Source organism: Solanum pennellii, chromosome 8 (genome assembly GCF_001406875.1).
Source record: "Solanum pennellii chromosome 8, SPENNV200".
Taxonomy (NCBI): Eukaryota; Viridiplantae; Streptophyta; class Magnoliopsida; order Solanales; family Solanaceae; genus Solanum; species Solanum pennellii.
The window spans coordinates 2013675-2037402 of NC_028644.1; the positions used below are offsets into that span (position 1 = coordinate 2013675).

At 32.0% G+C, this 23728-nt stretch overlaps 3 protein-coding genes across 5 annotated transcripts; all 3 read right to left on the bottom strand.

Annotated features, from left to right (window-relative positions):
* On the bottom strand, window positions 1-4360 carry LOC107028304 (RGG repeats nuclear RNA binding protein A-like). 2 transcript variants are annotated; one of them, XM_015229329.2, is made up of 7 exons: window positions 3961-4358; window positions 2512-2839; window positions 2293-2361; window positions 2059-2191; window positions 1265-1423; window positions 1121-1168; window positions 70-521 (listed from the first exon to the last, which is right to left on the bottom strand). In XM_015229329.2, exons 1-7 carry the CDS (start codon window positions 4136-4138, stop codon window positions 342-344), a joined length of 1095 nt encoding a protein of 364 aa, XP_015084815.1. In that variant the 5' UTR covers window positions 4139-4358; the 3' UTR covers window positions 70-341. The 2 variants fall into 2 exon arrangements, with proteins under 2 accessions (XP_027774836.1, XP_015084815.1); XM_027919035.1 differs by lacking the exon at window positions 2293-2361 and having other exon boundaries at window positions 1-521; window positions 3961-4360.
* A 973-nt stretch (window positions 4361-5333) lies between these two features.
* On the bottom strand, window positions 5334-10168 carry LOC107028305 (RGG repeats nuclear RNA binding protein A-like). 2 transcript variants are annotated; one of them, XM_015229331.2, is made up of 8 exons: window positions 9767-10167; window positions 8330-8657; window positions 8111-8179; window positions 7877-8009; window positions 7080-7238; window positions 6936-6983; window positions 6182-6385; window positions 5334-5541 (listed from the first exon to the last, which is right to left on the bottom strand). In XM_015229331.2, exons 1-7 carry the CDS (start codon window positions 9942-9944, stop codon window positions 6206-6208), a joined length of 1095 nt encoding a protein of 364 aa, XP_015084817.1. In that variant the 5' UTR covers window positions 9945-10167; the 3' UTR covers window positions 5334-5541; window positions 6182-6205. The 2 variants fall into 2 exon arrangements, with proteins under 2 accessions (XP_015084817.1, XP_027774835.1); XM_027919034.1 differs by lacking the exon at window positions 8111-8179 and having other exon boundaries at window positions 9767-10168.
* Window positions 10169-12639: 2471 nt separating this feature from the next.
* LOC107027379 (phospholipase A1-Ibeta2, chloroplastic-like) lies at window positions 12640-14458 on the bottom strand. The gene has a single exon (XM_015228557.2). It carries the CDS (start codon window positions 14380-14382, stop codon window positions 12772-12774), a length of 1611 nt encoding a protein of 536 aa, XP_015084043.1. The 5' UTR covers window positions 14383-14458; the 3' UTR covers window positions 12640-12771.
* Between the last annotated feature and the right edge of the window lie 9270 nt (window positions 14459-23728).

Sequence of the window (23728 nt, forward strand, 5' to 3'; positions counted from 1 at the left end):
TAGGGTTTGTAAAGGTTGTAAATCTTACCAATACCTTGTAAAGGTAGGGAGACTGTTTCCAGTCGACAATTAGTCAAGACTCACAATTGAAAAAGAAACATGATTGTTTTCAAATAAACTCCAACCAAAACTGATTTGATAAGTAAACATCTAAATTTTACACTCTAAAGAACAATTATAGAAGTTCTCAAAGCAAAACCTAACAAAGGAGTGCCCAAAGGTTCCGGCAAATACGCTGTTATCACCAAAAGCCAAGTAACATAAATGATGGGAAAAAGGAAGACGGCTCGGATGACAAGAGTTGCTCCTCTTTTTGACTAATCCATACAGGATTTGATCCCTTACTTGGCAGCCAAGGAGGGGAATTGGCCAACATCTTCGATGGATGGGGCTGAAACGCTGTTGTTTCCAACATATCCACCGCCATAACCTCTACCACGGCCACGGCCCCTACCACGCCCACCAGAACGGTAGTAATTTTCTCCCTCAGCAGGCTTCAGAAACTCGTTTATGGTTTGAGTCTGTAAGAAATTGAATGTATCAAGCAACACACAATTGAAACAGTTGCACAATCTATTGACTCAAACCATTTGTGTATCAATGTCTTGTCGTCAGCAGATAATGTACCAAGATTGGGTACCCTAATAAATGAAACAGAATGCAATGATCTTAAAAGTTAAATGATATTCTGTGGTGAAACCATAAACTATAATATACTGATATCACATGAATGCACACGGATGTTGGGGAAAATTCGAATAATGACACCTACAAATTTGTAATCCCTCATTCCATTTTTCATCAAAAATACAATAAAGGGATGAGAATGGTTTCTTTGCAGCTGCTGAAGAATGAGTGGAGATTGATCTTTCTGTCTAAAAATACCATTGACTTATTTTACGTGATTCTGGAGGTACAAAAAACACTTTTTTTCCAGTTGGGAGGGGCTTGCACTTGTGGGGCGCTGCAGGATGTATTGCTCTCCCCTTAAGCAAACACCCTGCTAGGTACATAATTTTTTGATAGATAGAGTTTATGGAACGGAATGGAATCCCAAGGAACAGATTAAAAATGATGCAACAATACCACATAGCAAGATAAAAAGAAGAAGCCCAAGTACCTTTTTGGCTTTTTCCACTGCCTCCTTTTTCTTATCTTTTTCAGCACCCTGCCCAAAAATACAAGCATGATGAATATAGCAGCCTACGACACAATCAAGTTCCAAATAGAGCAATCAAAAGCAGCAAGCACTAAAATAACTCACCAATTTGATGAAGATCTCATCATCATTCTTCTTGTTTGAGAGAAGTTGCATGGATTGAAGTTCTTTGTCCAAATTAACCTTTCTTTCCTCCTGCTTTAGAGCCACCAAAGCCTTCCTCTTCTCCTCCATTACCTTCTCATACTCCTCGAGGGTCATCTCCTACAACATAAGCAGAGATGAATAATTAAAAGTTCTGAACAGTGACCATAGATACATATGAAAAATAACAACTGGAATCATGCAAATAACACTAGCTACAACATTGTATGTCAAACCTCTACGAGAAAGTTAATCCACATACTAATCAAAGTAAAGAAGCACCTAGTCTACCAGAAAAAATTAGTTTAAGTTCATAGAAATATCTGTGACAGGAAACATTTATAACAGCATAATGCTAATTTAAAAAGAAACAGTGAGTAGTAAATGAAAAAAACATTAGCAGCAAGTGGTTTTTTTTTTTGGAATGGGTATGAAACTACCATAGGAAATACTGGGAAAAACATTGAAGAACTTACCAACAATAAATAAAATACATTACTGGTTTCGACAAGTTAGATTGCACTGGAATATGGATAACTTAGCTGATATTATTCCTTGTCCAGACTGATTTAATCGACAGGGAGACGGTCCAAGAATTCAATATTGAATTTGCACCCCATTTCTCTCCCTTCCCCCCAATAGCACCCCACTTAAGAAAATGATAGTGCCAACAAAGATATCAATTGGCAACAATAGAATAAGGGCATGTAAGCAGACAGCGGAAATAATGGTCTTCACCAGAAAATGTCAGTTACCTTCTCCTCAGGTTCCTTCTCTTCTGGCTCAGCAGCAGTAGAATCCTTGTTGTTATCTCCAGCATCTTCCTGCCCAGTTTGTTTCTCAGCCTCAACAATCTTCTCACCATCAACAACAGGTACTTCAGTCTCCCTGAATTTGGATTAAAAAAATCAACATTACGCTACTACAAAAAATTTAATAGGTAAAGCCAATGAAAATAAGGAAACAAAAAATAGAGATGATAATCTCACGGTGCAATATCATCTGCAGTAGTTCCCCAATTCCCACGACCAGAGCCCTCCCGTTTAATATACTCATTCCTATAGAATAGAACAGAACAATAAGATACACACATGTGCACAAGAAAAAAAGCCTACCACAATAAGCACACCTTAGAGTTACTGAAAAACCTAACAAAGGGATTAGTGAAAAGCACTTGTATGAATTCAATAAATAGCAAAATCACTTACCCACGGCCAGTGCCACTTCGTCGATCAAACACTCTCCTTGGGCGTTCAATTTCTCCATCACCAGCATCACCATTATTGAAACCACCACGACGACCTCCGTAGAAGCCCCCACGAGATCCACCGTATCCACCTCTCCTTTCAGAGACCTTTCCTGATTCTCCATTTTCTGGAGCACTGTACCTCCCAGAGAACCCATTATTGCTGCCAAAAGCATTCTCATCAGCAGCAAAGTCTTGGTTAAACCCACGTCCACGTCCACGACCACGGCCCCCTCCACGTGGACCCCCGCGGCCTCCTCCTCTCTGGCCATCACTCCTGGCTTCCCTCACTGTACAAGAAGGGTGACACAAATAAGTGATGGGAAAAAGTAATCACAGTGTCCATATAAGTCAACAGTTGGGGCAATGGCACATTGCGTAAGAAAAATATTAAGGACAAAAATTAAAGGCTAATTTCCATTATTAACATTATGATTATTCCCAAACTATTCTCCCATGTATACTAGTAAAGAACATTCATTAAATAAAGGGCAAACATGGGGAAAAAAAAGTACCAATAATTTTCTTGAACTTTAAGCAATCACATATTTTGAACAATAAAAGATGTCCAAGTAATAATTCACTTAATATGAACTAAAGGGCTAATACACAGGCACAGCTACGAAAGTAAAGACTCAGCACAACTTAGCTTGAGGGAGTACTATTTATGAAAACACAAGTAGTACAACACGGGAATAGGTTAAAGACAAACTCGATATGTCATCTAGAAGTTGATTCACAACAGGTTAAAACTAAATATCAGCAAAATCCAAAGAGTTTTTTTTAGATGACCGAGAAATCCATATGTGACACCACCCATCGGACCAATCACAGTCTTCTAAAATCGGCCTTTGGACCAATCACATCCTTCTTAACTCGGCCTTTGAACCAATCACAACCTTCTAAACTCGGCCTTTGGACCAATCACAACCTTCTAAACTCGGTGGATAATTGGCTAGCTACAGTACCGTTCTCCACTAAAATACGGGGCTTAGTTTGTGTGGTGTGGGGACTTCAACCTGTGACCTAAGCCACAAATTGAGTTAACTTCCCTATTATAGAAATAAGGTCCTACTGAACAACACAAGATATGACACATCAGACAGAGGATACAATCGTTAAACAGAAAACTATCGTATCACAATTTCCAGCCAAACAAATCCCCATAGCCACAATTTAATCTCACAATCACAGAGGACATTATCATTACTAAACCTACCATCAACACAACTAGAAAAACATTATTCAGCAAGAGAATAGACATTGAAAGTGAATATGAATACAAGTATCACCATGCAAATAGAATGTATTCTCATCAAAGGCATAAAATAAAACCTAAATCATCTACCCAACACATTAAGAAATATGAATGAATATACACCAACCCAAATCACAAAGATTGAATATTTACCAGCCTGTGAAGGAGGAACCGGCTTGGAGGGCAACTTAGCAGCAGGCTTAGCAGGCTGAACTGGACCCTTCTTGGCTGGTGCAGATGCAACAGGAGCCTTTAGCTGCTGAGCAGCAACTAGCAAACTTGGGTCCTCAGCATCATCATCCAAAAGGTCGAATGGGTTCAAAGTAGCCATTCTTTTTCACTCTTCTCGGAGTTCCTAAACAGATATATAGAGAGGGTGATGCAAAGAACCGATTTTTTTCAAGAAATCAAAGAAAACCCTACAGATTAAAATCCATGTAAAGATGAATTTATGGGTAAATTTGAAGATAAACAAATTTCGTGGGTGTTATGAAAACCTAACCAAAGCGGCTGATAATTGAAGGACTGAAGTGAACGAAAGCTTTAAAAACCCTAGATATGGTGGGCGAAGGGATGTTATATATTTGGGTATGGGCCGGGCTGTGGTTTGTTTGTTGTTGGGCCGTTTGTTTATCCAAGTACAATTGTATTTGAAAACATATTTAGAGAAATTTACAAAAATTCCACTAATTTAGAAATTAATTACATAGATATATTTTAGTTTTTGAAATATTACGAAATTTATCAAATTTTGATGCGCTTAGATATATGAATTTAAAATTAGATATAATTTGTTCTAGATACACTGTATCAAAAATGAATTAGAATGTATCTATGACCATATATCTGGTATTCCAAACATGTGGAACACACCAAATACATACATATACATGTATTTAGTGTGTTTATAAACTATCTTGTTTATCTTCTTCCCCATCGTGTTGTCTTTCTTTATTTTAGGATATCTAACAACTTAAATATATGTATTTAGGTGTATCTTCCTGGATATATAGAAGGAATGTTAATTAGTGATATTATATGAATGTTTAATAAGTTAGCTTTTCCTACTAATTACATATTTATAGTTATCCAACCGATATACAAGTAAATTATAAATATATATATATATATATAATTACAATTCGTTCTCTCCTCTATTTGTTCTTCTCTCACTTATCTCTCTCCTCCCTTTTTCAATCTCGCTTGTTTTTAAACTTGGCTATTTTTTCAAAATCCTCCCCAATAAATTCATCATGTTCTTGTATAATAAATATATATATATATAAACTCATGTTCCTCCTTGATAGGGAGTAAGATACTAGATGTTTGCCGCAATTCTTTTGACATGATTGGATTATTTAATAACAGAAAAGCACAATTTTTAGTATCATAGTTAATACTCGATAGCGTAATACTCGATCACGTAGGAAAAAGTTTATAACTCTATAATAAAAGAAATTACAAAACCAAACACACACCTTTCTTTAGAAATACTGCATGACAAGACTTGCAAAATATACACAAAATAAAGAAGACAAGATATATATAATATTGAAATTGTTACCAGATAATATTAAGTGAATCATTCTTGTAACATTATATATCATCTACTCTTCAAGTTCTCATAAAATGATGATATTACACCATGTTCAACAATGACTGAAATCAGAAAGAAAAACCAAAAATGTTACAAAACTGGCATCCAACTTTTAGCCCAGGCTGATCAACATAATCCTACACAGGATAAAGAAAAATCAGGTAAAGGGAAGTCTAAAATTTTCAGAAAAACATCAATAGAGGTTTACACAATCCAAGACAATAGTTTTGTCGATGAAGAGTCGACCTAACGGAAAATAACTAAACTCGTATCAATTTCAAGATAAGCAAGGATCTATTATGAGATTCTTAACAACTATCGTACAATGAGTTAAGACGTAAAACAACATAAACAGTAAATCTCATAATTGAGGTAAGAGAAGGGCAGCGCATACAAAGACCTTACCCCTTCCTTCTGAAGGTAGAGAGATTGTTTCCCCAGGGCAAAGAGTTAGACGTCGTTATTTAAGAATATAAACATAATTGTTGCTAATAAATTTCAACCAAAACTGATTTGATAAGTAAGGAAATTATAAGACTTAAGTCTTGCACCTAAATATGAAGGAAAAGGGTTTTTTGTAAATGTACTAAGGATCAGCAAACCAGGGTTTTCAGGAACCGTCTAAATTTACACGCTAAACGAAAATTATGATGTTACCCAAAAAAATCTAATACAGGAAATCCAAAAGGGTTCCAGGACACGTTATGTTATCATCAAAGCCCAAATATCATAAATGACGGAAAAAGGAAGACAGATCAAACTTGCTTCCTTTTTTACCTAATCCATGCAGGACTGCCTCCCTTACTTGACAGCCAAGGAGGGGAATTGACCAACATCTTCAATGGATGGGGCTGAAACACTGCTGATTCCACCATATCCACCACCATTACCTCTTCCGCGGCCGCGGCCCCTACCACGGCCACCAGGGCGGTAGTAACTTTCACCCTCAGCAGGCTTTAGAAACTCATTTATGCTTTGGGCCTGCAAGAAACTGAATGTATCAAGCCTCACAACTAAAACAGTAATTAAATATATTGAACACGAAACCTTTTGTGGATCAATGTCTTCACTTTAGAGTATTATGTACTAGATTGAGTCCCCTATGTAAGTGTAAACTATAATATACTGATATCACATGAATGCACACGGATGTTGGGGAAAATTCGAATAATGACACCTACAAATTTGTAATCCCTCATTCCATTTTTCATCAAAAATACAATAAAGGGATGAGAATGGTTTCTTTGCAGCTGGTGAAGAATGAGTGGAGATTGATCTTTCTGACTAAAAATACCATTGACTTATTTTACGTGATTCTGGAGGTACAAAAAACACTTCTTTTTTTCAGTTGGGAGGGGCTTGCACTTGTGGGGCGCTGCAGGATGTATTGCTCTCCCCTTAAGCAAACACCCTGCTAGGTACATTATTTTTTGATAGATAGAGTTTATGGAACGGAATGGAATCCCAAGGAACAGATTAAAAATGATGCAACAATACCACATAGCAAGTTAAAAAGAAGAAGCCCATGTACCTTTTTGGCTTTTTCCACTGCCTCCTTTTTCTTATCTTTCTCAGCACCCTGCCCAGACATACAAGCATGATCAATATAGCAGCCTACGACACAATCAAGTTCCAAATAGAGCAATCAAAAGCAGCAAGCACTAAAATAACTCACCAATTTGATGAAGATCTCATCATCATTCTTCTTGTTTGAGAGAAGTAGCATGGATTGAAGTTCTTTGTCCAAATTAACCTTTCTTTCCTCCTGCTTTAGAGCCACCAAAGACTTCCTCTTCTCCTCCATTACCTTCTCATACTCCTCGAGGGTCATCTCCTACAACATAAGCGGAGATGAAAAATTAAAAGTTCGGAACAGTGACCATAGATACATATGAAAAATAACAACTGGAATCATGCAAATAACACTAGCTACAACATTGTAAGTCAAACCTCTACGAGAAAGTTAATCCACATACAAATCAAAGTAAAGAAGCACCTAGTCTACCAGAAAAAATTAGTTTAAGTTCATAGAAATATCTGTGACAGGAAACATTTATAACAGCATAATGCTAATTTAAAAAGAAACAGCGAGTAGTAAATGAAAAAAACATTAGCAGCAAGTGGTTTTTTTTTTTTTGGAATGGGTATGAAACTACCATAGGAAATACTGGGAAAAACATTGAAGAACTTACCAACAATAAATAAAATACATTACTGGTTTCGACAAGTTAGATTGCACTGGAATATGGATAACTGAGCTGATATTATTCCTTGTCCAGACTGATTTAATCGACAAGGAGACGGTCCAAGAATTCAACATTGAATTTGCACCCCCATTTCTCTCCCTTCCCCCCAATAGCACCCCACTTAAGAAAATGATAGTGCCAACAAAGATATCAATTGGCAACAATAGAATAAGGGCATGTAAGCAGACAGAGGAAATAATGGTCTTCACCAGAAAATTTCAGTTACCTTCTCCTCAGGTTCCTTCTCTTCTGGCTCAGCAGCAGTAGAATCCTTGTTGTTATCTCCAGCATCTTCCTGCCCAGTTTGTTTCTCAGCCTCAACAATCTTCTCACCATCAACAACAGGTACTTCAGTCTCCCTGAATTTGGATTAAAAAAATCAACATTACGCTACCACAAAAAATTTAATAGGTAAAGCCAATGAAAATAAGGAAACTAAAAATAGAGATGATAATCTCACGGTGCAATATCATCTGCAGTAGTTCCCCAATTCCCACGACCAGAGCCCTCCCGTTTAATATACTCATTCCTATAGAATAGAACAGAACAATAAGATACACACATGTGCACAAGAAAAAAAGCCTACCACAATAAGCACACCTTAGAGTTACTGAAAAACCTAACAAAGGGATTAGTGAAAAGCACTTGTATGAATTCAATAAATAGCAAAATCACTTACCCACGGCCAGTGCCACTTCGTCGATCAAACACTCTCCTTGGGCGTTCAATTTCTCCATCACCAGCATCACCATTATTGAAACCACCACGACGACCTCCGTAGAAGCCCCCACGAGATCCACCGTATCCACCTCTCCTTTCAGAGACCTTTCCTGATTCTCCATTTTCTGGAGCACTGTACCTCCCAGAGAACCCATTATTGCTGCCAAAAGCATTCTCATCAGCAGCAAAGTCTTGGTTAAACCCACGTCCACGTCCACGACCACGGCCCCCTCCACGTGGACCCCCGCGGCCTCCTCCTCTCTGGCCATCACTCCTGGCTTCCCTCACTGTACAAGAAGGGTGACACAAATAAGTGATGGGAAAAAGTAATCACAGTGTCCATATAAGTCAACAGTTGGGGCAATGGCACATTGCGTAAGAAAAATATTAAGGACAAAAATTAAAGGCTAATTTCCATTATTAACATTATGATTATTCCCAAACTATTCTCCCATGTATACTAGTAAAGAACATTCATTAAATAAAGGGCAAACATGGAAAAAAAAGTACCAATAATTTTCTTGAACTTTAAGCAATCACATATTTTGAACAATAAAAGATGTCCAAGTAATTCACTTAATATGAACTAAAGGGCTAATACACAGGCACAGCTACGAAAGTAAAGACTCAGCACAACTTAGCTTGAGGGAGTACTATTTATGAAAACACTAGTACAACACGGGAATAGGTTAAAGAAAAACTCGATATGTCATCTAGAAGTTGATTCACAACAGGTTAAAACTAAATATCAGCAAAATCCAAAGAGTTTTTTTTAGATGACCGAGAAATCCATATGTGACACCACCCATCGGACCAATCACAGTCTTCTAAAATCGGCCTTTGGACCAATCACATCCTTCTTAACTTGGCCTTTGGACCAATCACAACCTTCTAAACTCGGCCTTTGGACCAATCACAACCTTCTAAACTCAGTGGATAATTGGCTAGCAACAGTACAGTTCTCCAATAAAATACGGGGCTTGCTTAGTTTGTGTGGTGTGGGGACTTCAACCTGTGACCTAAGCCACAAATTGAGTTAACTTCCCTATTATAGAAATAAGGTCCTACTGAACAACACAAGATATGACACATCAGACAGAGGATTAAACAGAAAACTATCGTGTCACAATTTCCAGCCAAACAAATCCCCATAGCCACAATTTAATCTCACAATCACAGAGGACATTATCATTACTAAACCTACCATCAACACAACGAGAAAAACATTATTCAGCAAGAGAATAGACATTGAAAGTGAATATGAATATAAGTATCACCATGTAAATAGAATGTATTCTCATCAAAGGCATAAAATAAAACCTAAATCATCTACCCAGCACATTAAGAAATATGAATGAATATACACCAACCCAAATCACAAAGATTGAATATTTACCAGCCTGTGAAGGAGGAACCGGCTTGGAGGGCAACTTAGCAGCAGGCTTAGCATGCTGAACTGGACCCTTCTTGGCTGGTGCAGATGCAACAGGAGCCTTTAGCTGCTGAGCAGCAACTAGCAAACTTGGGTCCTCAGCATCATCATCCAAAAGGTCGAATGGGTTCAAAGTAGCCATTCTTTTTCACTCTTCTCGGAGTTTCTAAACAGATATAGAGAGAGGGTGATGCAAAGAACCGATTTTTTTTCAACAAATCAACGAAAACCCTACAGATTAAAATCCATGTAAAGATGAATTTATGGGTAAATTTGAAGAGAAACAAATTTGTGGGTGTTATGAAAACCTAACCAAAGCGGCTGATAATTGAAGGACTGAAGTGAACGAAAGCTTAAAAACCCTAGATATGGTGGGCGTAGGGAGGTTATATATCTGGGTATGGGCCGGGCTGTGCTTTGTTTGTTGAAATTTCTTGGGCCCTTTTGTTTATCCAAGTACAATTGTATTTGAATATACATATTTAGAGAAATTTACAAAAAAATCCACTAATTTAGAAATTAATTACGTAGATATATTTTAGTTTTGAAATATTACGAAATTTATCCAATTTTGATGCGCTTAGATACATGAATTTAAAATTAGGTATAATTTGTTCTAGATACACTACATCAATATTAGAATGTATCTATGACCATCTCATTGTATATATATGGTATTCCAAACATGTGGAACACACCAAATACATGGTATACATGTATATAGTGTGTTTCTAAACTATCTTGTTTGTCTTCTTCCCCATCGTGTCTTTATTTTAAGATATCTAACAACTTAAATATATGTATTTAGGTGTATCTTCCTGGATATATAGAAGGAATGTTAATTAGTGATATTATATGAATGCTTAATAAGTTAGCTTTTCCTACTAATTACACATTTATAGTTATCCAACAGATATACAAGTACAATTATGAATATATATATATATATACATACTTGTTACATATATATAATTATTCACCGAATATATAATTACAATTTATTCTCTCCTCTCTTTGTTCTTCTTTCGTTTATCTCTCTCCTCCCTTTTTCAATCTCGTTTGTTTTTAATCTTAGCCATTTTTTAAAATCCTCCCCAATAAATTCATCATATTCTTGTATAATACACACACACACACATATATATATATATATATAAACTCATGTTCCTTCTTGATAGGGAGTATATATATATATATATATATATAAACTCATGTTATGAGTAAGATATTGGGTGTTTGCAGCAATTTTCTTAACATGATTGGATTATTTAATAACAGAAAAGCACAATTTTGAGTATCTAGTTAACACTCAATCGCGTTGGAAAATATTTATAACTCTATAATAAAAAGAGATTACGAAACCAAACACATCATGTTTCTTTAGAAATACTGCATGACAAGACTTCAAAATATACACAAAATAAAGAAGACAAGATATATATATATTGAAATTGTTACCAGATAATATAAGTGAATCGTTCTTGTAACATTATATCATCTACTTTGGAATCATGAGATGGAATCAGTGTGAAATCACATGTTCAAATGCTGATTCCATCTCACGACACCACACCGTGATATGGTATCGCATGGTCAAACGACTACTAAGGGCCCATTTGGCCATGCGATATGGTATCATAATATGAAATAATGATATGGTAGCATGATATGAAATTGAAGTTTTGTTTGGACATGCGATATGAAATTTTGGTGTTGTATATTTTTTCATAAACATAAAAAAATTCATAAGTTCTAAAACTATTAAAATAGCCAAATTGTTTATCAAATATTATCAAATAAACAAAAAATCATAAAATCGTATAATATAATATTACAAAGTTATCTATTCTCCACTTAAGTAATTGTTTCATCTATAGTAAAAATGAACACCTTTCACGGGCTCTTCAAGATTTTATTACTCAACAATCGTGAAGTGTGAGTTAAAGTGACTACATGTTGGTGAGAATAATAAATTTTATGTCGGTGAGAATAATAAATTTTAAAAAGTAATGATGTGATTATAAATTTCATTTACATGTGAAATAAATGGTTAGTATATAAAAATGTGGGTTGTTTTAACAAAATATAAACTCGTGGATCAATTGTTGTATTAAAATAACTCAAATCATGATATGGTATTCCCATATGATTCCATATCATGGTTTTTTGAAGAATATTGTATCACATCTCATGATATGAAATCATGAGATGGAATCAACATAAAATCGCATGTCCAGACGTTGATTCCATCTCACGATACCATATCTTGATACAGTGGCCGAATGCCTACTAAGTAAGATGCATATGCAAAATAGTATCACAATTTCCTTTAGTTATTTTTTAAAATAAAAATGTGATTTTTTTTAAATTTTTAATAAGATGATTTATACTTGGACAAACACATTTAAGACATAGAAAATGAAAATACCAATTGACGTATTCACATGAAATGTTTAATAGTTAAATTACATTAAGACTATGTGAGTTTTGTCTTTGTGTCTTCATGATTTGATCTCTATAGCCCTTCAAAAGGATTGTTTGCCTACATTATGTATAAATATTTTTGTGACATTATTATTCAAGATATTTCCATTTATACCAAAAACACCCGAAAACTTACTATCTAGGGTGAATGTAGGCAATACTTACAAGTTTATCTGAATTCAATATTATAACTTTGGGATATTATTTTCTGCATATATACTAACCAAACACTAGAAAATAAATAAGAAAAACACTTATTATTCAGGATGTTTTCCTTCATATCAGACACATCCGAAGACTCCACTCTCCGGGATGAATGTAGACAATGTTTAATCCGAACTCAATATCTTTAACTCGAACCTCGTATATATATATTAAAAATAAAAAAAATTGACTAAATAATTACTACAAATTAGAAAATATATACTTCTTATTACTTATTTGTACAAAACAAGAAGTATACATCCTCTAGCTAATTAATAATATCAAGAAGATGGACTAGGCAAGCAACTAGGTGTAGAGAAACTATGTTCTCTTTCAAGATTTAGGTTTAATCCTTTTGCTTTACTTGTATAAAGCATTTTGATATTAGACCTTTGTTCACTTAGCAACTTTGCTAGACTTCTTTTGGCATTTGCTCTAAAAGGGCAATTTGATGCAATGTATCCATCTACCAAATGTAAATATGCCTCCAAATCATGGCAACAAGCAACATCAGCATCAGGCTTCAAGAATGGTGACATTCTTGTGTCAACTCTGAGCTCAGTGCCGACATGAGCGTATGCCCATGGCATACTTTTGTCGAGCACATTTAGCATCCCGCTTACAAATCCTGACTCTCTTAGCTTTTTGTCGAGCTCTTCACTCACAAACATCCCTGGAACTCTAGTTATAACATCTTGATTGTTCACGATACGTAGTACTTTAACATTTCTTGAGTTTAAACGATCTGCAAAGCTTCTATTCCCTACTCGAGGACCTCCAAAGGAGAAAACAGCCACCGGTGGTGCATCTGGTGTACATGTACTCACTTCATCTGCAACTAATAAAGCCAAAGCCGCTCCAAGACTATGCCCGGTCACAGTAATGCTTAAAGACTCGCCTTTGTATTGTTCGATGAGTCTTTGCACTTCATTAACTACTGATTCAGCTAAACTAGGAACATTAACACCAGCTGTTTGAAACAAACTCAAGAATCCACATTCCACTTTAGCTTGTCCTTCACTCGACTCTGACTCTGACTCAATCTTTGTTGGGATTTGAACCAATAAGTCGCGAAAATTCTCCCCCCATTCTAAACAAGTTGCAGTACCCCTAAGAGCAATGACAATATCTCTCCGTCCCATACGTTTAATCTCTGATCTATCATCACAAACCGCGACATAACCAATCCAACTCGACCTCTGTGTCATCCATCCAAGATCAGGTGCTACATCATCCACCCATTTTGGCAATCCAATAGAGGACGTAGCATACAGACTCTTAGTCACCTTATAAGATTTATCAGGCAACGCCACTTTCCTCGTATCACATTCATTACAAGTTGCAGGATTCGAGTGAAAACAATGATAAGCTGCCTGAATAAACTCCCCGTAACGAATCAATTCTCGTCGTAAATTCTCATTCAAAGGATCAATTAAACCTAACCAATCTTTACAACCATGATATTCTTTCCATCTACTACCAAGATTGTTTCTTGGAGAGTATTCAATGTTATTTGATGATAAAAGCTTTTTTAACTTATTTAAATGTCTTGGAGACATTTCTTCAGCAACCTTGTGTTCAGGCCAAATTCTTGACAAATTCAACCCTTCCAACAAAATTTTTCCCCTGTTTTCCTTCGACCCATTACTCCTCGATTCGCGGGGATGAATTTCACCCCGCGAATCATTATCGAGTAATTGGGGTTTTCGAGATTGATTCTGCAAGAGCTTTTCAAGATTTGAAAGGTGTTTTTTTGTCGTCTCTGTTTTTACTGTTTGTGTGTGTACTGAATTTGCTGATGGGTTTAATGGGGATCCATAGCGTCTGAAGCTAGCTCTTCTCGCCTGAAAAAAATGGAGATTGGTCGCCGGAAGTGTAGCTCCGATCAGCATTGTTTTTAGTGAGAGAAAGTGAAGAAAAAAAAAGTGATCTTTAGAGAGAGAGGAGACAAAAATCAGTTCATATGAATTTAATTCAAATTAAATCAAGTAGGATTAAGGGGCAGAGTTAAGGTTTATATAGGAAAAATATTTAACCAAAAAAAGACTAAAATTTACATTATCTTTTTCTTTGGGTGGGCATCGAGTAAAATCCCGCTTATGTACATTATGTTGTTTTTTTTGAAAATCGTAATAGCTATTCGTTGAATAAAGCACATAATGATGAACTCGTCTTTATACATTACGATTTTTGTTTTTGTTTTTATTTTTTCTTGAAAATTTACAATTACTATCCTTCGGTACAGCAAACACGGGATAAATCTTGTTTTTTGTATATTATTCTTTTTAATTAAAAATTTAGCAGACCGAGAACATGCTTCAATTTTTTTTTTGGGAAAGCTATTCTTCATGTGTGTGCTGAATAAATCCACTCTCGTACAATAACTTTGCTAATACATATAGAAAATGTAAGACAAATCCTATGCGGCAAACTCACTACGGAAGAGACCAAATCAAAACGTCCCCCTCACATCCTCTTTTGGGATTCTACACTAGCTAACCAAAACCTATTGAGAAAGGATCGAATGCAATTCGATTCCTAATTTTTCAAAAGAATATCTCTGCTACACTAACTTAGTCATCACGTTTTGTTTATATGTACCATACAAAATTAGTTGAAATTATAGAAAAGAAAGAGGGTATATTTGGATTAGAGTTCATTAATTGACTTTTGATTTTAAAAAATTAAATTTAATTATATCCAGAAAAGTATGCTTACTGTGTCCCATTGAACGACCAATCACTTCAACTGTTATTTTTCCATTAGATTTTTTTATATTAAAAAAAATTATTTAAATTAATTATTCACATCATATATTTATATTGAAATTACTTTAATATACTATAGTTTAGTATATAATAAGATGAAAATATATATTAATTAATCCTAGTTAAGTGTTAAGAGTCTATATATAAATACGCGTCACTCATCTATTGAGTTAGTATAAACATTACTCAAAAAAAAATTGTATCTTCTTCATATATATGTCTTTCATTTGCAAAAAAAATCACGCGCTTATTTACGAAATAAGTGAACAAACAAGTCAGATTTAAGCTAATGACGCTTACGATAGATTTCATTATTTTTGTTTAGTGTATATCAAAAAATGTTAAAAGTATTCTAATTGGTTATAATTTTTTTATATACTTTAGTATAAATAACTTTTTTTTTTTGCATAAACTATACTTAATTGGGAAAATTGTATATATAATAGCAAACTAATAACCTAAAATAAATGGAGTAGCTAGGTTTGATTTAATTGTGCTCCATAACAAACGTTTGCAAAAAATTGTCAGGCGCCTCTCTCCCAAATATCTCGCTCTCCACTCTCCTCCAATCTCTCGCTCGCTTCCTCACTTTTTATACAAACACAAGTGTATAAAAAATGTTTCTAATTGTATAAAGCAGAGAAAATTGTATAAACAAATATATTTTGTTCCCCTCTTCCAGATCTCGCTCGCCACTCTCCCAAATCTCGCTCGCCACCCTCGCCTTTCTCACTTATACAAATAGAAGCGAAATGTATAAATTGCGTTTCTGTTTGTGTAAAGCGTGAGAAAATTGTATATACACATGCAAGTACATATATTTTTGTCCTATACACTTATAATTATACAATAAAAATACTCCCCTGCCCAGTTTCTTTTGCCTTTCTCTCTTTCTCGTTTTATACAATTCAAATTGTATCTAATTTCTCTCTTTCTCGTTTTATACAATTCGATTCAATTGTATATTCCTTGTCAAGTCTCTTTTGTCTTTCTCTCTTTCTCATTTTATACAAATTCAAATTGTATATAATCGTTCTATACACTTATAATAATACAATTCGTTTTATACACTTCGTTTTTATACAGTTTTCTGCCCAAGTGTCTTTCTCTTTCTTGTTTTATACACTTCGTTTTATACAATTTGCTTCAACTGTATATGTATAGCGAATTATACAGTTTTTATGTTTGCTATGAAGCGTAATCATGCAAACTTTGCTAGAGCATACAAATATAAATTTTTTATTTGCTATACGTGAAAGTTGCCATACTTAATTACTATATATTTTAAAGTGTTCCTTTTTAGATTCAACGAATATGGTCAAAATGTGCCCTTTCAACATTTCAAATTCATAATTTATACATTTTTTAAAACTTTTTTTTAAAAAAAAAATAATCATACATCATGTTTTATGTTTTCTAGTTTCCACCGTGTGGTTGACAAATAATAGATTTGAAAATCTTATTTTATGTTGTCAACTAAATTTGTCGACGTTGTTGTTAACAACTACTATATTAGCATAAATTAATATTTTTCAATTTTAATTTTTATATGACGATATTAAATATAACAACATATATTCAATGTAAATGCATCAATAAATTATTGAAGAACCATGTGGTTGAAAAGTTAAGTCGATATGACTATATGAGCTAGCAATCATTAATGGCTATAACAAATTTAATGTAATTCTTATCTAGCGAAAGAAAGAAAATTATTTTTAATATCTGAGAAAGTAAAATATATGAAACGAGCAATTAATTAGATTAATAACATTTAATTTAGTAGAATGACGCTAATATAATATATTTCGTAACACTTTAAAATACAAGAGTGCGAGAGAGATTGAAATGGATGAAGTATCAAACATAAAAATAAAATAAAATTAATTCACCAAGTGATCGTTATGCGCATTGAAAACTATTAAATTAGGGTTCACGTTGAAAGTCTCACATAGTCTAGGAGAGGGGGACAACTTCATACCTATGACATGAACTCGAAATCTCTAATTAGATATAAAAAAATAAATACTTATCACTTATTGCAATTTCATACCTATGACATGAACTCGAAACCTCTAATTAAATATAAAAAAAAATATTTATCACTTATCACAATCATTAACGACCAAGTTGTTATTCTTATTGTAATGTTAAGATCTTTTCTTTCAAAATAATACCAAGAAGTATGATTTTTATTAAGAAAAAAATTAAGAATATGAACGAATTATTTTTAGTAAAAAAAAAAAGTACTACTAATAAAGTCCAACATTTACTAATTATAGTGGTCGTTTATTTAAACTTTTTTTAATCTTATAATAAAGTTTGAAATTGACTCTTTCCAAAATTAACCTACTTTTGTTTGAATTGTATATTCCAAAGTAAAAAAATAATAATATAAATTCAACATTGGAAACGAAATTAAAGAGATTTTATGCTACTTACTAGTTTTCTTCTAACATAGTCGTCCACTTGAAAATTTGTAAATTCAAAAAATTCAACTTCAATTTTTTTTTAAAAAAATAAGTCTAATATATCATCATTTTTTTTTCGTTTTTGAAAAATAGGAAATAATAAGTCGATAGACAAACGACTCCTTATTTTCTATGATGAAAAAGAGAAAAACTCGAAAATTATTTTCGAAGAAAATAAAACAGAGATTTTTCTAACAAATTAAACCGTGTGTGTATATATATATATATCTACATCTTTTTGAGATTTATTGTAATTATTTTTTTAAAAAAAATTCAACTCATTTATCATATATTCTCCTAATACTTTAAGTTGATGAATACTATCTTATTATCGACTTTTGTTTTTGAGAAAATATAAATTGCAAGGTCAAAAACAATAACTTGGGAGAAAATATAATTTAATTAGTATTGGTCATAGAAGCATTTAATAAAGTAAAACGTTGAATTGAATTTTGAAAAAAAAAAGAGAATAAAATTCTTCCAATATAACAATTTTACTAATTTCTATATATCGATTGACAATTTAAAAGAAATCACAATTCTCGTAGTTTGAATGATTAATTTCTTGTAATTGTGTAATAACATATTAAAATATATTCTCATATAAATGTGAAACTATTAACAAATTATATTCCTAAATTTTGGCAATTAATTAACAATTGATTATTGAATATATGAAAGAAATTTATCTTGTGAAGTTCATTTTTATTAGCACGCCAAACACAAGGCAAAGAAAATTTTTAGAAATTTGTATTTGATTGTAGAATATATTTAAACAACTCACTTTTTTTTTTAATTTGGGAAGAAATATTTTTTAATTTAATTATTTGTTGTTTGGAATTTATTGGCCCAATTAATTTAAATTTGTGTGGCAATATAGCTCCTATAAGAAGAACATTTCGTATTAAGATTTTTTTCATTCCTTTACCTACTAATAAAAAACGGATGATTGAAGATAAATAACTACAAATAATTGATCGTATTCTGATATATTAATGGTAAAAATAATAGGTACACTGTAAAGTCACATAAAAGATGTCGACGAAATCTTTTACATTTAAAAGATAACTATAATTAAGTAATTTATCATCAAAATGGAAATAAATTTCTTGAAAAATAAGATAAATAATCTACTACATAATGTAAATATATACTTATTGAATAGAGATTTTTATCGTGCATAATTATTTGATTTTAGGGTTGGGATCAGAGAAATTGATTATTATATAAATGCAAGTAGTCGCACTTTGAGATCAAGGAAATATTCCCTATCAAAGACTATCGATTTTATATCCAGAGTTTGAATCAAAACCCAATTTGATTAAGAATGAAACATTATTTATTATTCAACTTTCAAACAATTCTATTGAATAAGTATTAACTAATTTAAATTAATTAAATAAATAATTATAGCAAGTGGACATTATCTTCTACCTAGCTATGAATTCTTAAAACTTCATTATCTTACTAGTAATTACCAACCCAATATAGTCCTACACCTAATTGTTTAGTTCTCTATTTTTCTCTTTTTTCTTTTATTTGGTGATCCAAAACTTTTGGTTAATTAAAAATATATATGTAAAATGATTTTGATCACTCGAATTTGAGATTTTTGGCTAATGACTTTAGAAGTTTCATTTATGATACCGGCCAGTACAATATCAACGTCCTCTTTAAGGTTGGTGTTTTGTTCGATATTTTATTCAAACTTGATCTCTGATCGTCGATTTTGATTCTCTTTTTTTCAAGTAGTATCACGTGACGATCGTCAAAGATAAACTTTGATTGATGAGCTAAAAACCTGTTTAAATTAGCTAAATTTAAGTAGCTTTAAATCGAATAAAGCTTGAGTTTCACTTTCATAAAAAAAAAACAGAATCATGTATATTATAAATATGATAATCCTAGTATTTGTGACGGAAATATTATGTAAAAAATTACAAAAATTGTAATAAATAATAAGTGTGAACCCATAACTTTAAAAAAATGATGAGTTCAAAACTAAAAGTCACAAATATTGAACCCATAAAACAAAAATCATGGCCTCTCCATTAAAAATAACAAAACAAGTTTAGTTAATTAGAACTCCAACTATACTTATTAATTAATTATACATTAGTCCACACATAACTGAAGTTGATTCCATAGAATTTTTTAAATTCATCCTATAAATTAATTAAAGGATGTTTATATATTATATGACAAATGGTTGTTAATACAAGACTTGAGTGTCACTTCTCACACGGTTACAAAGAAATTTAAACATTTAATATATTTGAACGTACCTAAGATTATTGTTGATTAAAGCGTGTATGAATTTCATTTATCCAACCACAATCCAGGTCGATTTTGTGTTTTCCATTTCTCACACTAACATACTACAAAATTTGACCCATAATACTATATTAAACTTTGGGTCTCAGATGTTAACCTAAACCCTAGCAAAATCAAAGGACAACATATATATTTCCTTGTCAATGAAGAAATTAAAGAGAAAAAAAAGACCATAGTACATGAAGGGTACCTATGTAAGACTTTGTTTAATATTGTTTGTGTTATCACACCTAAGACCCATACTAAAATAGTCTTCGTTTTAGAATATGCAAATTCAAAATTTAAAGTATTATTTTAATTAAAAGAAAGTGTGCATCTCAATTTATTTATTTTTTTAATAAAAAAAAATGATCCATCCATTTCATGGTGTTTGAATATAGGCATAACATTGTGAGATCCCTAGTAATAAAAACTGAAAATTTAAAGTTGAATTATTTATAATTAAATATAAAAACTTTTCGATTTTCTTAAAATAGATTAAAACTCAATCTTTTTTGCAAACATGAAAACAAACCCTAGCTAAAGTATTGAAAGTTCTTTTTTATCTCTAAGTATGATTTGATGCGCAATGACGGATGGTCAGTTTGAAAATTCTTGTCAAAATTCTATTGTATAAGAAAAAAGATTATTTGAAGCATCTTAGCTTACAAATTACTTTTTGTACGTGTTACGATCAACGTCATAGCGAAACTCATGACTTCGCCACTATTTACGAGCTATTATAATGGAACAGACTTCACCCTAACATAGCGATTGCGAATTTTCTCGTCATATATATATATATATATATATTACATCATTATTTTTTTTCGTAATCAATTACCAAAGAATGACATATATGTGTTATATATGGAAAAAAGGAAAGTGAGAATTATTCTCAAAAATCTTAGTCTTTACTCGGTTCATGAGGTGTAGGGTTCAACTAACTATTTATAAACAAATATTAATTTTTCTCATTTTTTCTAAAATAAATATTTCAAGATATGAATGTCAATATGTCATCCTTTCATTTTCCCACTATACTAAGTCAGTCATTCAAAATTTCAATATACATGTCCTAGTAGTATATGTTTATGTAATATCAAAGTCAGAGCGGAATCAAGATTTTTATTCTCATGAAAAAAAAGTAAATACGTTAATATGTCTTTACGATGCAATGTATAGTAGCTAGGAACTTTTTTTTTATACAATGTAATTTTTCAATCGGTAAAGATTTGCATATGTCCCTAAAGTCTTTAGCGACATTGATTCTAAAAGCACTAAAATAATGCCGATGAAGACTTTAACACTCTTTATTAATGTCAACATTTAATGCAGTTAAAAATTATTTTGTTATGGTGACTATACCCTAAAAAAATGATATTTCATTGTGTTTTTGGCCATTATTTCGTACTTTTAATAAATTTACTACTCCAAACCTGATATAAGATCATAGATTACCAACCACCTCCACAACATATACACTAAAATATCATATATATAAGTGGAGTTTGACAAGAGTGATATGTACTTAACGTTGCTCTGCTTTATGGAGATAAAAAAATTATTTTTATCATGAACCCCCGACTTAAATAAAATATATAAAAAACAAGTATGATAGCTAGCTCATATAGGTTAACAACGTCTACATAACTTGCTAGGAAATGAGAGTAATTTAGTCAAAATTAAAGGTGAAATACATAAACATCAATTTCGAATTGCATATCAGATTTAATATTATGAATTTCCGAATATCATAATTTGTATGCTTTACATTTGGTCCTACGTATATTAGACAAGAATAAGTAATCCCTGGATGGAGGGTTTATCAATATATATGAACTTAGTTTAGCTCCTAAAGACTATAAAGACGGATCGATGCACAAAATATCTCGCGTTCACGTAAGATTCAGAGAAGAGCCACTTAACCTTATATAAGCATTAATCACTTTATCATTAAATCAAATGCGCATAATCTACAAGTCAAAGACAACTTTACTGTTATTTCAAACTTCCTGTTTGATGGTAAAATATTATAATAATCATGGTTAGGTAAGAAGAATAATACTATAACGAACAAAAGGGAAGAAGAAATAGAACATTTTATTCTTTTTGGGCCCATTAAGGCCCAATTAAAACAATTGGAATTGTGCTTGGTAGAAAGCCCAACAAAACAATAATTTCTTTTTCAAAGGCTCGAGTCGAAATTGACTAATCCCAAATATGTCATCACAACTCATATTGATTAAACACCTTATAGTTTTAGGGTCATTTACACTTCTCTTCTTATTTTTGTTAATCGTTAATTTTTGCTCCTCATAACAAATAATGTCTTTGTGGAACTTAAGTTTATATATTCTCTGATCAAAATATTTCATAATTTATGATTCGCATAACTTTTTCCCATAAATAATTTATGTAATGTTAAGTATAAGTTGTTTTATTGCTAAAAGATAAAAATTAAACACAGTCATTCTATAAATCAAAATAATTCACAATTTAAAATATTTAAAAGATATATAAAAAGTTCAGCAGATTCTCAAAATGAATTCTATCAATGCCGCACAAATGGAGATGTAGGAAGTAACATGTATTATTGTAAATGACATAAAAGTAATATGAATTGTAATAATTAACAACTTAAAATATTTAAAAGACATTAAAAATATATCCGTTATCAAATTCTATCAGTGCCACATTAGGTGGGATAAAGTAAATAACATATACTATTATTTAAAAGTTACATACAAGTATTATAAGTCACAATAATTAACAAATTAAGATATAATTAACTCTCCAAATTATATTTATATCACATAAATTGAGATAAAAAAATAGCATATCACAATATAAAATTAACATTACACTTATCTTATATATTTGTTTGTAGGGTTAGCTAATTATGAAATAATTTAGCATAGAAATGATAGGGAAGATGGCAACAACATTAGAATCTTCTTAGCTCATATACTCATTCCGTTTTAATTTAAGGGATACTTATCTATATATGTTGATTATAAAAATTAATTTTGATAAAATAATCATGTATGTAGTTGATATATTAATATGTATATATAATATATCAATACAGTGTATGATTTTGTGAGGATAATTTATAGATTGATTTTTTTAATTCCAACCGATAAAAATCTTTTCTAAATAGTCTCAATGTTTTGATATGAGTCATTTTGCACTATTTTAAATTTTTTGGATATTTTATTCACTCAAAATGATTTATATTTACGATACTTTTTTTTTAAGTCAAGCTTTAAATATGGAGAAAGAGGAAGAGGAAGGAACGAATAAGGAAAATAACTAAGAAATAAGGAGAAGTTGAAGAAAATAAGGAAAAAGCTAAGCTATTATGAGTCAGATACATGTAATTGAGATCGAATCAAATATGAATAATATTTTTAAAATTCAAAAAATAAAATATAATTAATATTTGTGTTGTTTGCCAATATAAATGTACTGCTAATGCATAAAATATAAATTTTTATAAAGAAAATTATGATATTTTGAGTTTCAAAGTTTAAAATGTTGAATCAAAGCATGAACCTTGTCATTTTTTACACTTCTTCAAAAAAAATTTAAACGCATGATATACATCTCAAAATAAATACATTAAGAGAAAATTTAAATGTCAAAAAGAACAAAATTTTATTACATAAGCAAAGAGAGAAAGG

Coding starts and splice junctions, on each gene's coding strand:
- LOC107028304 (XM_015229329.2), bottom strand. CDS start 4,138: ATGGCTACTTTGAACCCATTCGACCTTTTGGATGATGATGCTGAGGAC. Junction 2,840..3,960: donor GGTTCCTCCTTCACAGGCTG/GTAAATATTCAA, acceptor CTTCTTGTACAG/TGAGGGAAGCCAGGAGTGAT. Junction 1,169..1,264: donor ATGAGATCTTCATCAAATTG/GTGAGTTATTTT, acceptor ATTTTTGGGCAG/GGTGCTGAAAAAGATAAGAA.
- LOC107028305 (XM_015229331.2), bottom strand. CDS start 9,944: ATGGCTACTTTGAACCCATTCGACCTTTTGGATGATGATGCTGAGGAC. Junction 8,180..8,329: donor CGAAGTGGCACTGGCCGTGG/GTAAGTGATTTT, acceptor TCTATTCTATAG/GAATGAGTATATTAAACGGG. Junction 6,386..6,935: donor CAGTGGAAAAAGCCAAAAAG/GTACATGGGCTT, acceptor AGTTTCTTGCAG/GCCCAAAGCATAAATGAGTT.
- LOC107027379 (XM_015228557.2), bottom strand. CDS start 14,382: ATGCTGATCGGAGCTACACTTCCGGCGACCAATCTCCATTTTTTTCAG.